This window comes from Gavia stellata, chromosome 34 (assembly GCF_030936135.1).
Source record: "Gavia stellata isolate bGavSte3 chromosome 34, bGavSte3.hap2, whole genome shotgun sequence".
Classification (NCBI taxonomy): Eukaryota; Metazoa; Chordata; class Aves; order Gaviiformes; family Gaviidae; genus Gavia; species Gavia stellata.
Genome location: NC_082627.1, coordinates 2,739,906 through 2,757,255, shown reverse-complemented (window position 1 = coordinate 2,757,255; position 17,350 = coordinate 2,739,906). Strand labels below are relative to the sequence as shown.

The window sequence follows — 17,350 nt, the reverse complement described above, 5'->3', positions numbered from 1 at the left end:
CAAGAAGCTACTAGATTTCAGAAAGGAGAAATTCCAAATCTCCCCGCTGGGGTTGCCTAAACCTGGGCAACAGCCCCGGCTGGGGCGCAGCTCAGCAGAAAAGGCCCTGAGGGTTGTGATGAACATCAAGCTGCATATAAGTAGGTGGTGAGGCCTGGCAGCCAAGAAGGCCAACAGCATGGTGGCTGTATGAACAGCCAGGAGATGAGGGGGAGGGTTTGTCCCCCTCTGTTCAGTCCTCACTAGACTGCACGCACAGCACTGCACTGAGTTTGGGGCCTCCGGTCCCCAGCAGAGGAAAGAAGCGCTGCCAAAAGAAGGTGAGGGCCAGCAACAGCATTTAGTGCTTTAACCTTCCATGTGGGAGCAGTTGCTGGATGTTTTCAATTTTGGAGCTGGGCTCTGGTGAGAGTGAGAGTGTGAGGGGACGTCACGTGGCTAAGCAAGTGCAGATGTCCAGGGTTTTTTGCTTGCTTGAGATGCAGTTAGCTTTCCCCATAGGAGCCCTCATAACGCTGTGCTTTGTTTTGATAGCTTGAAAGGCATTGATAACACACCAGTATTTTGGCTGGGTGGTGCTCGCACAGCATCAAGGCTGTCTCTCCAACATTCTCCCCTCTCACCCCCAAAGGCCACTCGGCTGGGGGTGGGCAAGATGTTGGGAGGGGACATAGCCAGGACAGCTGACCCAAACTGACCAAACAGTAATTCCACACCATATGATGTCTGCGCAGCAATGAAAGCTAAGAGAAAGAAGAAGGAGAGGGGAGCATTTGTTATGATGACGTTTGTCATCCAGAGCAACCGCCACACGTACTGAAGCCCTGCTTCCCGGGATGTGGTTGGACATCGCCTGCTGATGGGAAGTAGAGAATAAACCTTTTGTTTTCCTTGGCTTCTTCACATGGTCTTGGCTTAAACTGCCTTTATCTTGACCCACAATTTTTTTCCATCTTCTTTTCTCTCCCCCACCATCTTGCTGAGGAAGGGAGTGATAGAGCAGCTTGGTGGGCACCTGATGTCCTGCCAAGATCAACCCACCACAGACAAGAAACCTGGGATGATTACAGCGACATTGTCTGAGAATCCAGGGACTAAGACAGAAAAGCTAAAGCCCAAGAGGAATTCAATAATTAGATCTGGCCAGGAATATCAAAGACAGCAAGAAGGGCTTCTGTAAAGACACGGGAGACAACAGGAAGACTAGGGAAAAGTGTAGGTCCATTGCTCAACAAGACAGGAGACCTGATTACACAGGACATGGCAAAGGCTGAGGTACTGGGTGTCACCTTTGCCTCAGCCTTTGCTAGCAAGACTGGCCTACAGTAATCCCAGGTCCCAGAGACCAGGGGAAAAGGCTGGAGCAAGGAAGATGTGCATTTGGTGGAAGGAGGTCAGGTCAGGGAATGCTTAGACAAACTGGACAGACATACGTCCATGGGCCCAGATGGGCTGCACCCACGAGTGCTGCGGGAGCTGGCAGATGTTGTTGTGAGGCAACGCTTGATAATCTTTGATCAATGCCAGAGTCTGATCTCCCAGAAACTGGGAGAAGTGCCTGAAGATGGAAGGAAAGGAAATGTCACCCCCATCTTCAAGAAGGGCAGGAAGGATCACCCAGGGAACTACAGCCCAGTCAGCCTCACCTTGATCCCTAGGAAGCTGATAGAGCAACTAATCCTGGAAACCCTTTCTAGGCACATGAAGGACAGGAAAGTCATCAGGAAGAGTCTGCATAGATTCACCAAGGGGAAGTTATGCTTGACCTACTTGATAATCTTGATGAGGGGAGATGAGGGGAGAGCAGTGGCTACTGTCTACCTGGAATTCAGGAAGGCTTTCTACACTGTCTGCCTTAAGATCCTAGTAAATAAGCTGTTGATGTGTGCGCTGGATTAGCAGACAGGGAGGTGGATTGCAAATGGGCTGAATGGCTGGGCCCAGAGCGTGGTGATCAGTGGCATGAAGTCTAGTTGGAGGCCAGTAACTAGTGGTACACCCCAGGGGTCAATACTGGTTCCAGTTCTGTCAAACGTCTTCATTAATGATCTGAGTGATGGGGGAGAGGAGTGGCTGATACACCAGAGGGTCGTGATGCAAACCAAAGGCACCTTGACAGGCTGGAGAAATGGACCAACAGGAACCTCATGCAGGTCAAAAGGGAGAAGTGCAATGGGAGGAATAACCCCAGGCACCAGTCCACGCTCAGAGCCACCCAGCAGGCAAGCAGCCTGGCAGAGAAGGCCCGGGGTGTTTCTGGTGGACACCAAGCTGACCCTGAGCCAGCAATGGGCATTTGTGACAAAGGAGGCTAATAGCACCCTCTCCTGCATTGAAGTATTGCCAGCAGGTCGAGGGTGGGGGATCCTTCCCCTCTGCTCAGCACTGGTGAGCTCACACCTGGAGTGCTGTGTCCATTTCTGGGCTCTCCAGGACAAGAGAGGCTTGGGCATACCGGAGAGAGTCCAGTAAAGAGGCACCAAGGTGATGAGGCACTGGAGCATCTCTCCTATGAGGAAAGGCTGAGAGAGCCAGGACTGTTCAGCCAGAACAGAAGGCTCTGGAAGGATCTTCTGATTGGCTATAAATCCATGAAGGAAGGGTGCAAAGAGGGTGGATCCAGGCTCTTCTCAGTGGTGCCCAGCGACAGAACAAGAGGCAATGAGCACAAACCGAAACACAGAAGCTTCTCTCTGATCATCAGGAAGCACTGTTTGACTGTGAAGGTGACCGAGCACCAGCAGAGGTGGCCCAGGGATGTGGGCCTTCAAGCAGCGTCCCTCACTCCAAAGATCAAGCCCAGGTTGTTGGTGTATGAACAAAAAGGAGAGTCTGCCCCAGAACCTCCAATTTCCGGCACTGTGATTCTTCTGGTTGTCCTGCTTTGATACCATCTCACAGTCATTACAGCCATGGCTGCCCTCAGCGTTCACAACCCCATCCAGATCCGCCTTGTCTCTGAGTAAGATACCAACTCTAATCAGCTCATTGACCGTCTGTGCCAAAATGTTGCCTTCAACACCCTCCAGGAACCTCCTGGGTTGCTTGTGCCTGTCCTACTGCCCTTCCAGCAGGCTGTGGGGTGCTTCAGCTGCCTCTGGTTTTGAGGAGCTGTGACCTTGAGGCTTCCTCCAAGGCAAGGCTCTGTGCACACCAGCCTTCCCTTTGCCCCGAGCTCACCTCCACCTCCTCACCCTCCTGCCTGCCTTCCTGACAAGCCATCACCACCCACGGCTTCCCTCCCACCACCCGAGCTGTCCACCACGACTCTGCAGTCCCTGTGGGCGAGCCCGTTTCTGCCTGTGCAGCAGCAATGACAGCACCGGTGAGGGGAGAGGAGAGGCCGGCAAAGGGGAAGTGCCTGGGAGTTTGGCTGGAAGGTTATTTCTGTTGTGGGAACAGGGAGATGCGAGGAGAGGCAGCCATGAAATGGGTTTGAGACCAGGTTTGTTTGCAACAACTCAATTGGTCAGGTGCTGAGGCAGGTCTAGTGATGTCACCTGGAGTATCAGAAAACCTCCCCAGCAGTGCTAAGAGCTGAGGAGAGGGGAGAGGTAGAAGAAGGTGAAGGTGACATGGCTGGAAGGTGGAGTGTGATGCCATTTCTATTGCAGTAACCTGACTGATTTGCAGGCAGATACCATGACACCATCAAGCACACCAGAAACCCCAGTGTGACCCAGATGACACCTCAGAGAGGGGAGAGGGAGAGAGGTGTCTAAAGCCAACAGAGTTGGGCTGTTGCCTGTGAGGTCATCTCATCACAGCAACGTGATTGGGCAGGAGCAGTCAGGCATCATGAGGTCCTAAAGAACTCCAGAGGCAAAAGCTGCAGGCAGATGAGTAGGCCCCTGGTGAGGTCCTGCCCTGGGGTGAAGCCACCTGTACAGGACATGGGAACCTATGGGCAGTGGCATGAGAAATTTCAGGATGTGGCAGAGAACAGTGTGAGAAGGGACCAGAAGTACAGGCAAGACCATGTGCCCCGGCTGGATCTGACATGCCATTGAAGGGTAGAGATGTGAGAAGCAGCCAAACAGCACTGATAACTCGAGATAAGCATTGAGGAGCTTCTAGGCAGACAAGACTTGAAAGGCCAGCAGTGCCAAGGCAACCCCTCAGTGGTGCCATTTAAGGCCCAGATGGCCAAGGCAATGGTATCTGAACCAGCAAATGAGGGTACAACTGGTGAGGGGTATTAAATGTGGAGGAGACTGGGGCAGAGAGAGGGAGAGGTCAAGATGGACTGGGAGGAAGAAGCCCATGGATGGGGAGAGGAGGGGGAGGCAAGGGGCCATGTGCATATGGTTAGGGGATGGTCAGTGCTGGTCAGGGCCAATCCCTGCGCCTGACCACCATAGTCTTGCTTTCTTATTAAACTCTGCTCCCGGCTATTTGCTGCGTGAGTGTACTCACTGTTGGGTGTGTGTTTAGGGTGCATGTATGTACATGCTTTGCTGGCCGGCTCCAAGTGGAGAAGGAGGACACCAGGATCTGGAAAGACCTAGGGCTGGAGCTGCCAAGTGGGTAACAGCCCTGAGCCTGCTCAGGGCCCCTGCACAGACCCAAAGGCCAGGCCCACACTGGAGGGACTGCGGGTGTTTTTGTGCCCATGGGTAAGTTCTGCAGGGGATGCACGGACCACTTGTGACCTTCACATCAGATCTGCCTGAGAGAGGGAAAGTATGGGGCTGTTTGTGCTGCTTATGATTGTTTGAGTGCTGCTGGTTGTGTGGTAGATGTAAAGGTTTTGTTCCCTGTTGGAGTTGGTCTGTGTATGATTGCACCTGTGTATGGCTACAGGATTGTGTGTTTTGTGTTCATGTGTGTACATGTGTGTGCATTTGCCTGTTGGCCTGAGGAAGTTGGGGCTTCTGGGGCAGACTCTCCTTTTTGTTCATACACCAACAACCTGGCTTGATCTTTGGAGTGAGGGACGCTGCTTGAAGGCCCACATCGGGGCGGTGGACAGGGCCCCAGGTTCTCCTCCACATGCTCCCTCCTCCTGCAGGTCTCACAAATACCACCAGCTCCACAGAGAAGCCAAGAAAGGGCTCATCCTCCCCATGATCACAACTGAATCCCAGACCTCCAGCTCAACCCTGTCTGAGAATCACAGAACCACAGAATTACAGAATCACAGTATCAAAGAATGGTTGAGGTTGGAAGGGACCTCTGCAAACCTCCCTGCTCAAGCAGAGCCACCTAGAGCCAGATATGCAGGATCATGCTCAGAGGCTTTAGAATATGTCCAAGGATGAAGAATCCACAACATCCCTGGGCCACCTCTGCTGGTGCTCGGTCACCTTCACAGTCAAAAAGTGCTTCCTGATGACCAGAGAGAAGCTTCTGTGTTTCGGTTTCTGCCCATTGCCTCTTGTTCTGTTGCTAGGCACCACTGAGAAGAGCCTGGATCCACCTTCTTTCACCCTCCCTTCATGGATTTATAGCCAATCAGAAGATCCTTCCAGAGCCTTCTGTTCTCCAGGCTGAACAGTCCTGCCTCACTCAGCCTTTCCTCATAGGAGAGATGCTCCAGTGCCTCATCACCTTGGTGCCTCTTTACTGGACTCTCTCCGGTATGCCCAAGCCTCTCTTGTCCTGGAGAGCCCAGAATTGGACACAGCACTCCAGGTGTGAGCTCACCAGTGCTGAGCAGAGGGGAAGGATCCCCCTCCCTCGACCTGCTGGCAATACTTCAATGCAGGAGAGGGTGCTATTAGCCTCCTTTGTCACAAATGCCCATTGCTGGCTCAGGGTCAGCTTGGTGTCCACCAGAAACACCCCGGGCCTTCTCTGCCAGGCTGCTTGCCTGCTGGGTGGCTCTGAGCATGGACTGGTGCCTGGGGTTACTCCTCCCCAGGGGCAGGACATTGCACTTCTCCTTCTTGACCTGCATGAGGTTCCTGTTGGTCCATTTCTCCAGCCTGTCAAGGTGCGTCTGGTTTGCATCACGACCCTCTGGTGTATCAGGTACTCCTCTGCCCCATCACTCAGATCATTAATGAAGATGTTAGACAGGACTGGAACCAGTATTGACCCCTGGGGTGTACCACTAGTTACCGGCCTCCAACTAGACTTCATGCCACTGATCACCACGCTCTGGGCCCAGCCATTCAGCCCGTTTTCAATCCACCTCCCTGTCTGCTAATCCAGCGCACACATCAACTGCTTCTTTACTAGGATCTTAGGACAGACAGTGTAGAAAGCCTTCCTGAAGTCCAGGTAGACAGTAGCCACTGCTCTCCCCTCATCTCCCTTCATCAACATAATCAAGTAGGTGAAGCATGACTTCCCCTTGGTGAATCCATGCTGCCTCTTCCTGATGACCTTCCTGTCCTTCATGTGCCCAGAAATGGTTTCCAGGGATCGAGGTGAGGCTGACTGGGCTGTAGTTCCCTGGGTGATCCTTCCTGCCCTTCTTGAAGATGGGGGTGACATTTCCTTTCCTTCCATCTTCAGGCACTTCTCCCAGTTTCTGGGAGATCAGACTCTGGCATTGATCAAAGATTATCAAGCGTTGCCTCACAACAACATCTGCCAGCTCCCGCAGCACTCGTGGGTGCAGCCCATCTGGGCCCATGGACGTATGTCTGTCCAGTTTGTCTAAGCATTCCCTGACCTGACCTCCTTCCACCAAATGCACATCTTCCTTGCTCCAGCCTTTTCCCCTGGTCTCTGGGACCTGGGATTACTGAAGGCCAGTCTTGCTAGCAAAGACTGAGGCAAAGGTGACACCCGGTACCTCAGCCTTTGCCATGTCCTGTGTAATCAGGTCTCCTGTCTTGTTGAGCAATGGACCTACATTTTTCCCTAGTCTTCCGGTTGTCTCCCATGTCTTTAGAGAAGCCCTTCTTGCTGTCTTTGATATTCCTGGCCAGATCTAATTATTGCATTCCTTTTGGGCTTTAGCTTTTCTGTCTTAGTCCCTGGATTCTCAGACAATGTCTCTATAATCATCCCAGGTTTCTTGTCTGTGGTGGGTTGACCTTGGCTGGACATCAGGTGCCCACCAAGCTGCTCTATCACTGCCCTCCCCAGCAGGATGGCGGGGGAGAGAAAAGAAGATGCAAAAAACTTGTGGGTCAAGATAAAGGCAGTTTAAGCCAAGGCCATGCGCAGAAGCCAAGGAAAACAAAAGATTTATTCTCTACTTCCCATCAGCAGGCGATATCCAGCCACTTCCTGGGAAGCAGGGCTTCAGTATGTGTAGCGGTTGATCTGGACAATAAACGTCATCATAACGAATGCTCCCCTCTCCTCCTTCTTTCGCTTAGCTTTCATTGCTGAGCAGACGTCATACGGTGTGGAATATCCGTTTGGTCAGTTTGGGTCAGCTGTCCTGGCTATGTCCCCTCCCAACATCTTGCCCACCCCCAGCCGAGTGGCCTTTGGGGGTGAGAGGGGAGAATGTTGGAAAGACAGCCTTGATGATGTGCAAGCACCACCCAGCCAAAATACTGGTGTGTTATCAATGCCTTTCAAGCTATCAAAACAAAGCACAGCGTTATGAGGGCTCCTATGGGGAAAGCTAACTCCATCTCAAGCAAGCAAAAAAACCCTGCAGATCTGTGCCTGCTTCGCCAACTAATGGTCCTCTCACACTCTCACTCTTGCCAGAGTTCAGCTCCAAAATTGAAAACATCCAGCAACTGCTCCCACATGGAAGGTTAAAGCACTAAATGCTGTTGCTGGCCCTCACCTTCCCTTGGCAGCGCTTCTTTCCTCTACTGGGGACTGGAGGCCCCAAACTCAGTGCAGTGCTGTGCCTGCAGTCTAGTGAGGACTGGACAGAGGGGGACTCCCCCTCATCTCCTGGCCTTGCTCCTGTTCATACATCCACCATGCTGTTGGCCTTCTTGGCTGCCAGGCCTCACCACCGACTTATATGCAGCTTCATGTTCCCCACGACCCTCAGGGCCTTTTCTGCTGAGCTGTGCCCCAGCCGGGGCTATTGCCCAGGGTTAGGCAACCCCAGCGGGGAGACTTTGAATGTCTCCTTTCTGAAATGTAGCTTCTTGTTGGCCCACTCTTCCAAGCTGTTGAAGTTCCTCCCGAAGGCAGCCCTCCAGTGTACACAGTGGTCCCCTGCCTCAGTTTTGTGTCATCTGCAAACTCTGTCAGGTCCTCTGGGACATTGATAATATCATTAAGTCCCAGAAGAGACCCCAATGCATCCAATCAGTCTTTTACTCACCTTTTTGCCCAGCCTCAACTGGACAGGGGAGACAAAATATAATGAAAGGCTCGTGGGTTGAGATAAGGACAGGGGTATCACTCAGCAATCACCGTCACAGGGAAAAGAGACTCGACTTGGGGACATTAATTTACTTCATCGCGAATCAAATCAGAGTAGCATAATGAGAAAATAAAACCAAAACTTAAAACACTTTCCCCCCACCCCTCCCTTCTTCTTGGGCTCAAGTTACTCCTTATTTCTTTACCTCCACCCCCAGAGTGGCACAGGGGGATGGGGAATGGGGGTTGAGTCAGATCATCACATGTTCTCTCTGACGCTTCTTCATCCTCACACTCTTCCCCTGCTCCAGAGTAGGGTCCCCTCCATGGGAGACAGTCCTTCAGAAACTTCAATGCGGGTCATGTCCACAGGGTGCAGTCCATCAGGAACAGACTGCTCCCGTGTGAGCTCCCCACGAGGTCACAAGTCCTGTCAGCAAACCTGTTCCAGTGTGGGCTCCTCTCCCAAGGTGTCCACAGCTGCGTCCAGGAGCCTGCTTCAGCATGGGCTCTCCACGGGGTCACAGCCTCTTTGGGTGCTTGCCCCTGCTCCGGCAAGGGGTTCTCCATGGACTGCAGGTGGATATCTGCTCCACTGTAGACCTCCATGGGCTGCAGTGGGACAGCCTGCCTCACCATGGTCTTCACCAGGGGCTGCAGGGGAATTTCTGCTCTGGTGCGTGGAGCACCTCCTTCCCCTCCTTCTTCACTGCCCTCAGTGTCTGTGGAGTTCTTTCTCTCACATATTCTCACTCCTTTGAGTGACTTGATCCCCACCCACTGATAGCTGTTCTCCATAGGTTCTGCCTCAAGGCACCAGGGTCTGGGAGACCTTGCTGATGAAGGCTGAGCCAAACACAACATAGAGCGTCTCAGACCCATTTACACCTGCTCTTGCTAAATTCTGCAGTGGCCCCACATGGTCTTGGTTTCTTCTTTGACTCTAACTTCAGTGGTAAGAGCTCATCTTGGTGCCATTGAATTGCCTTGAGAGAGTCAACTGACTGTCCGTATGGGCCATTGCAGGAGGCTCTCCTTAAAGACCGGCTGAACTGAGCTCTGCTCAGTGCGCAGTACTTGTGCTCTGCCCTTCAGTGCTCCTGCCCCTAAGTCCCCCAACTGAAAACCCCCCAGAACAGGCCACAGTTTACCCCTCTGAGGTCTTGTGTCTGCACTTGTACTCTCCTTTTAACACTCTGCTCAGGAGCTGGGACCCACCCTGATTTCATGGTCAATACAACAGAGTGTGACGCTGGTTTTCACATCCCTGACCAGCTCTTCCATGTTTGCAAGTACCAGACCCAAGCAAGCATCACCTTTGTCGGTTTTCCCAAAAACCTCCAGAAACCTCCTGCACTGTGCTCCCAGTCAAATGAATTTCAGGGTCATTGAAGTTCCTGGTAAGACCCGGTGTCATTGATCCAGAGAAAGCCTCAGGTTTTCAAAGAAGACTTTGTCCACTTCTTTGCCCTGACTGCAGTTTCCTTATGTCCTGCCACAATATCACCCTAAATGGCCTCTCCTCTGACTCTCACCCACAAGCGCTCAGCCCACCTCTTGCCCATCCCATAGTGAAGGTCCATACTTCCCAGCAGCTCCATCAAACAGATGACGAGTGTCTCCTGAAGAGCCTGTGTCCATCCTGCACATCCCCCAAGTTGTGCGAGTTGTCCCCCCACCTTGGCAGTTCTTCCATCAATGTGGCACTTCTGTGATGGCACGCGGGGCTCCAGCTCCTCCTGTCTGTGCCCCAGGCTGAGGGCATTGGTGCACATTTGGGCTGCAGCACCTCAGCTGCTGCTCGCTGGGGCCCACCTCAGACTTGTCACAAACTAAACTGGAACTGAGTCCCAAGACCCCATATATGTAAAGGCTTTGCTACATGGCAGAGATGTGCTCGGAATGGATTGCAGATGGCAGCGTAAAAGATGATATGCGATGTAGGTGCAGCTGTAGATGTAGATGTAGATGATGAGAAAAGCGACATGAGGTGCCCACAGAGTGAGCAAACCCTGCTCTCGCTGAATCCAGATGGAAGAGGGCCTGGGCTGTGCAGCCCTGGCAGGAGACCATGAGACACCATAGTCATCACCATACATATAGGTGATGGAGAAGAGAAAGAGAGAAACTTAGCTCTCCTGGTGCAAAATAACACCACTGTGGCAGACGAATACCTCTATAGGCTGCCCTGTCGATTCCGAGTGGGGACAAGTTTCATTCTCCTAAATGTGAACATCTCCTGTCATTTCAGTTGGCCAAAGGAATTTCCCAACAGCCTCCAAGATGGACACTGCCCTGTCCATGAGAATTGCTCCACTAGAGCCTGCAGTTTCCTGCACATACCTTGGGCCACCTCTGGCACCTCAGATGCCACCAGGTATTTGCATGTGAAGCACTCACTCCCGCCCTCCATCTCCATTAATTAGCAGGGGAGCTGAGACAAAAAGCTCACATGCAAATGTCCATTTTTGCACACCTGGAGAGAGGCAAGAGAAATCCCACCTCCTGTGGGTTTGTGGCAGGCATGGAAGGGAGCTGAGAGCCCTTCCAGCCCCAGGACTACAAACCCAGAATAAGATGCCTCGATTGCCTCAGCTGAATCTCTTCCCTCAGAAGTGGTAAAGGAGATCCCTCACGCTCACTGGGTATTCTGCATACTGATGGGACAAGGAAAGGTGATATTTAGACCGAACTCTATCTCTGAGCAGGAAAATGGAGTGCTAGAAAGAAGCGTCTCTCCCCAGCTGAGGAAGGGAACAGCAATGATTCCTTCAGCCTGTTTCACAGCAGGTTCCCCTGGAGCCCCAGGGACACCTGGAGGGAGCCCAGAGGGGGCAGAGAAAGTGCTGCCTTGGGCTGGTCCTCTGCTGCTGAGCTGGGCTGGGCTCCTGGGGTGGAGGGAGGGAGCTGATGGCAAGTGGGCAGTGCTGCAGAGAGGCAGCTCTGCCCAGGAGCAGCTTTTCTTCAAAGCGCAGCAGGGCTGAGGGCACTGCCTGCAGGCACCGAGGGGAGAGGATCGAGGCAGAGAGGCTTTAAAGGCAGTGTGGAATGGGAGGACAGCTGAGACACTGGGAAAGAAATCTTCACAGCCCTCTATATGGTAAGTCTCTGAGCTGCAGGGCAATAAAAATGAGTATTCTGCAGGGGTGTCCTAGACCTGGTTCATCCCATAGCCTGTACAAACTTCCCGGAGGACTCTCACAGATTCCCTAGTATAGAGGAGAAGGATGTGCTCCAGAGCAGGGATTCCTCTCTGCACTGTCAGAGGGACAGGGCACGATTGCTGCCTTCTCCCGGGGACAGCTGCAGGGGTGTGAAGGTGGGTGTGCATCCAGGGGTGCCCAGGGCTGTCCTTCCGAGCAGGGTCCCTGCACCCCAGGGCACTGTGAGCTGGGACACGGACTCCACTGCCTGCCCGGGTCAGCACCCAGCCTGCCCAGGGAGCTCCCCAGGGCACTGCGGGGAGAAGCTCAGGGTGGAAGGAGTGACCGCTAGCCAGGCAGGGTCCTTCTGCTGTTGAAAGGGTGCCGTGTGTGTCTGGGCTGCTCACAGCTCCACATCACCCCCAGCACATTTCTGGAGAGGATCTTTCAAAGATGACAGTCAAGGCAAGGCTTTCCTGCTTCAGCTTGTGCATTCCTGAGTCTTTGCATTAAAGTTTATACTAGTTGGATGGGTGGGAACGGAAATGGATCTGTCAGGTGTGGACAACCCTCTGAGACACCTTAACTGTTACACTGAGAGATCCCAGGTCGAGCTCACCAAGTGACTCTTTCCAGAGGAGACTTTGCCATAGGAAGGTCAATGAAGTTGCTCTTTGAGACAGAGTTGCTTTCCCGACCCTCAGTTCATGTCCTGCACTGAGGGAGAGGAGAGAGGGCAGGGAAAGAGTGATGGAGGTGTTGAATTTGGACAAGACACCGAGACTCCAGGAGCATTGCCCTGAGAGATGGGTAGGTCTGCAAGGAACCTCATCTAGTCCCCTAAGGCACTGCTCAGCCTACAGACAACAGGACAGCATCACCTCGGTGGTCTCTGTGGGACTTGGTTGAGCTGCTCCTTAGCTTCTGCACACACAGAGATGCCCCTGGGCAGTGCCCTGCTGCCAGGAGGTGTCTGCAGGGCAGAGCTGAGCACACAGCGGGTGCGTTGGGGTCTCTGAGCACTGGCAGGGAGCAGACACATGGGGACAGGGAAATAGCTCCTGGCAGGGAGAGCTCCAGGCAGCAGAGACATGGGCAGGGAGGGAGAGGGAGCTACTCTCAGAAACACTGTGGGAGGGAGAACTGGGTACCTCCCTGCCATCCCCTGCAGTGCAGAAACCTCCCCTGGAGCACACACCACCCTGCCATCAGGTCTCTTCCCCAATGTAAGTCTATCACAGCCTGTGGCAATGCATTTTGCAGGGCTGGGAGAGAGCCAATGCTCCTTATGGATGTCCCATCTTTAGGACATTTGACTCTTTCCCTTGGGGGGTCCTGCTGGGCTGCAGGGTGCCCTCCAGAAGGGCACTGCTCACCCATGGCATCTCTGTGTTACGCAGGAGCCCCATGGAGAAGACAAGTCAGCGCTAAGGCCACAGAAATGCTGCTGGGTGGCTCCACGCAGGCAGCGGCAGTGAGCCCTCTGTGCCCCTGGCTGGGAGGGGAGAGCTGAGCTCCTCCTTGGGTACGCTGAGGCAGGGTGAGGGGTTTGGAGGTCTGCACTTGGAAACTGGATTTCTTTTGCTCTCAGCAGCGTCCAGTTTCATTTGGGGAGAACACTTGAGTGCTATCGTCCTCCAGCTCAAAGAGGTGCCAGCACAAGGCAGCTGAGACCAGGGCTGATGGACAGGCTGGCTGTCCTCACTCTGCACTAAGGGACGGCCCCTTTGCTTCTCAGAACCCACAAGGTTTCACTTGAAGGGCACTACTAATGCCAAGGATTTCTGCCTTATAAACACTCCTCGGGGGTGGTGGGATGACTAGAGCAGAATAAACAAAACAAAATCCTCACAGCTCTGCTCCAGGGTTGGGTGCCTTGGGAGAGACAGTGGGGAAAAGCTCTTTGATATCATGAGCAGATTTAACCATAGACCCTGCGTTCCTATTTCCCTATTGCTGTAGGGCAGCGCTGGCTCCCCCAGAGCCCACCGCAGAGTGCACTGCTGCCAGGGACACCCTCAGCCAGCACCAACCAGAGCTCACAAAAGGGACCTGCCAAACGTGTTCTTGATTAGGGACAGGTGGTTTGGGGGTTTCTATAAGGAATGGAATAGATTTTGCTCATAGAAATCTGTCCTAACTCATTGATGTCTTTTCCTCCATGAATAGGCTCCCATGCCATGAGGGACGAAATGTCCAATGGAAGCTTCATGACTGAGTTCCTCCTCCTGGCATTCGCAGACACCCGGGAGCTGCAGCTCTTGCACTTCTGGCTCTTCCTGGGCATCTACCTGGCTGCCCTCCTGGGCAATGGGATCATCATCACCGCCATAGCATGCAACCACCACCTCCACACCCCCATGTACTTCTTCCTCCTCAACCTCTCCCTCCTTGACCTAGGCTGCATCTCTACCACTCTTCCCAAATCCATGGCCAATTCCCTGTGGGACACCAGGGCCATCTCTTATGGGGGATGTGCTCTCCAGGTCTTTATGTTTCTATTTTTTCTATCATCAGAATATTTTCTTCTCACTGTCATGGCCTATGACCGCTATGTTGCCATCTGCAAACCCCTGCACTACGGGACCCTCCTGGGCAGCAGAGCTTGTGTCCACATGGCAGCAGCTGCCTGGGGCAGTGGGTTTCTCAATGCTCTGCTGAACACGGCCAATACCTTTTCACTGCCACTCTGCAAAGACAATGCCTTGTACCAATTCTTTTGTGAAGTCCCCCAGATCCTCAGGCTCTCCTGCTCAGACACCTACCTCAGCGAGGTTGGGCTTATTGCTTTTATTGCTTTTCTAGTTTTCGGGTGTTTTGTTTTCATGGTGCTCTCCTATGTGCAGATCTTCAGGGTCGTGCTGAGGATCCCCTCTGAGCAGGGACGGCACAAAGCCTTTTCCACCTGCCTCCCTCACGTGGTCGTCGTCTCCCTTTTTATCAGCACTGCCATGGTTGCCTACCTGAAGCCGCCCTCCATCTCCTCCCCACTTCTCAATCTGATGGTGTCATTTCTGTACTCAGTGGTGCCTCCAGCAGTGAACCCCCTCATCTACAGCATGAGGAACCAGGAGCTCAAGGATGCCCTGAGCAAACTGGTAACTGGACGTCTTTCAGCAGCCATAGGCTGCCCAACTTCCTCTGCAGCTGACTCCCTGTGTATGTCATGACAGGCCAAGTCTGCTTTTCCTACATTTTTTTTTTTTTTTCCCACTTTGGAAGTTGTTGTTTTCAATTAAATATAAGTATTCCTCCCCTTAATGATTCACCCCATTTTGTGTGACCCAGAGTCTTTGTATAAATAGGAAACCATTTTCTTTAAGAAATTAAAAGTACCTGCAGCAACTTCTTGGTCTATGATCCATCCTCAGCATAGGAGAAATAAATCGGAAACAGAAACACCTTTCTGGCTGCACCAGGTTGGAGAAGGCTGCTTTGTGCTAGAGGGATGAGGAGCTCTTGAGGACTGCAAGGACTAGGGCTCTTGTGCCAGCCTGGGGAGACGTGATGGTCCGGAGGGGCTGCAAACCTCTCAGGATATGCTGGAGAGGAGAACACGGGACACAGGGTGCCACTGATCTCCTTGTCCTTGTGGCCCCCCGTCTCTGGGACTGCCCCCCAGGGGCTGCTGTGCCCTTCAGAGGGGCTGGGGCTCTGGGGTGAGTGCCCAGAGCTCTGCAGCACCCTGTGGCAAGTAGTGCTGTGGGGCCAGACCAGAGTGGGCTGGGCTGGAGAGAGGGCAGGGGAGGTAGGAGGTCTTGGAGGGAGCTGGGCTGAGCTGGAAAGTTCCTGCGAGAGAAAAACATCAGTGTACAACTTGTACTGCATCACCGTGCAGGATGAGGGCTCACATCAGGGGGCTTGTGGTGCACAGACAGGGCTCCTGGATGGGAGCCGAGACGCGCAGGTGCAGGAGAGAGGAGGCCAGTCTGTGCCCTTGGTGGCACGGACAGACCAGGAAGGTGGCCCAGGGCCTTTTTCACCTCCCAGCCTCTCTCACCAGTCATTTCCAGCACTGGCTGTTCACCCAGTTTATGGGTAAGTCTGGCTGTGAGGCCATCTCCATTCTCCTGCTGAGCTCAGTGCCTGCATCGGGGAAATGGCCAGCTCTGACCAGCTGCTGCTGAAGAGTGAGTGGCCCTGAGCAGCAGTGATTGGCCATGTGTAGGCCTGGGAGAGAGGGTCGGGAGATGTCCCTGAGAAACAAGGTGATGACCGATGGCTTTAGCAAATCCTTCCAGCCATGCCTGAGCCCAAAAATGGAAAGCAGTCGATCTGTGAGGGTGGAGGAGGAGAAGGAGGAGGAGTTTTTTCCTGGGAAGGTGTCAGGAAGAAAGTCCCCTCTTGTGCACAGCAAAGATAAGGAAGATGTCTCCATGTTGTGTGCATGCCTCACCCTGGCAGAGAGGGAATGCCCGCTGCTGGGGGTGGCTGTGTTCAGTTTGCCTCATGAGCTGGCCTTGCTCTCTTCCCCTCCTTCACTGCCCACACTTGGATGGACCACAAGAACCATCCATGATGCTGGAAAATGCATGACCCTCCCAGAGGGAGGTCCCATAACTGCAGGGGGAAAAGGGAACGGTTTGTGAGACCCATGGGAGTGCAGGGAGAGAGCGGTGTGTGCACAGCAGTGAGTGTGTTAAAGGCAGGAAAAGGACCTGAAATAGCAGGGGAGGTGTGTGGGTGTGTGTGCTGTCATGCTGAAGTGAAATAGGTTGAGCGTTAACTTTAAAGGATGCAGGAGAAGATCGATGTGCATCTCAGTGCTGGGATGTGGATATAAGTACAGGATTCAAGCAAGTGTGGGGCTGGGACATCTTGGGAGCTAGAGGAGCATCAGGAAGGCTTTGAAAGAAACCGGATAGGTTGTGGGGAACTCACAGGCACTGGCAAATCTTCAGCTTTGTGTTTGAAGCAACAGCCAGTAAGGACAGAACGCCATCAGTAAAACTTGGGGTATCATGGGGCCAGAGCAAGGTGGGAAGCAGCGGGGTGGCTAAAATGTGCAGGGAAACAGGCAGAGGCATAGGACAGTGTAGGACTGCCTGTGATGGGGATGTCCAAAATACTGGACCGGGGTCAACAGAACTGAAGTCTTTGTCCTCCCTGTTATGGCAACTGTCTCTTCCACTGACACCCGTGAGAAAACAGTGATTCCATACAGCCCAGAGCCTCATTGCCTCCTCACCCTCACTCCACAGAGCCTAGGAAATGGCCTACCGCTCTCCTGCACTCAGCATCACACACCTCCATATCCCACTGCTCCCAGGAAGAGCCATTAGCATTACATCATGGGGAAAAGGCAGGGGATGAGGGTCAGGGCTTGGCCATCCTGATTGCTGAAAGACATTTAGGGCTTTCACAGCCACCTCCACAGTTGATTTTCCACCTGTAACCAGGGCCTCTGACTTTCTGTTTCATCAGTCCTCAGGGACCACCTCCTCGTCTGGTCGTTCCCTCCATGCTCTCTTCAGTGATGGTCCTTAGTGGGGCCCACTAACAGTCTCAGAAACTTGGACGTTTGCTGCTGACGTTTACTTCTTCAGACGCTTGTCCAATCTTCCAGGATCCGCAATTCAGGAACTTGGCAGCAGTGGGCTCATTAACATGCAAAACTCCCTAACGAGCCAAGGCTCTGTGCATCGTTTTCTTTTAGGTCTTCAAATTTTATGTGGTTAATACGAGAGGTTTCAGGAGTGCAGTCAAAAGATGTCACTACTAAACATTAAGAAAGGATTCATTTTTTCCTCACTTTTCTTCCTTTTTCTGCTTACACATTCTGTGAGATCAGAAAGCCTCAATCCATATTGATCCTGAGTGTCTCCAGTGGAGTTTGAATGTATACAAAATCAGGACCCTTTATGTTGACAATCTACAACCATTCTTCAGCCCTGCCCCCAACCCCACCTTTTCTCTCATCAATCACCTGCCACTTACTGGAGCCTCGATCAAATCGGAGCTTTCTGCAC

The 17,350-nt window shown here is 53.0% G+C and overlaps 1 protein-coding gene across 1 annotated transcript; it reads left to right on the top strand.

Annotated features, from left to right (window-relative positions):
- The first annotated feature begins 13,573 nt into the window (after positions 1-13,573).
- On the top strand, positions 13,574-14,551 carry LOC132320175 (olfactory receptor 14A16-like). The gene has a single exon (XM_059832446.1). The coding sequence runs from the start codon at positions 13,574-13,576 to the stop codon at positions 14,549-14,551; it is 978 nt and encodes a 325-aa protein (XP_059688429.1).
- The last annotated feature ends 2,799 nt before the right edge of the window (positions 14,552-17,350 follow it).

What these genes read in the sequence shown, in the direction of transcription:
- LOC132320175 (XM_059832446.1), top strand. Translation starts at nt 13,574, where the DNA reads ATGTCCAATGGAAGCTTCATGACTGAGTTCCTCCTCCTGGCATTCGCA.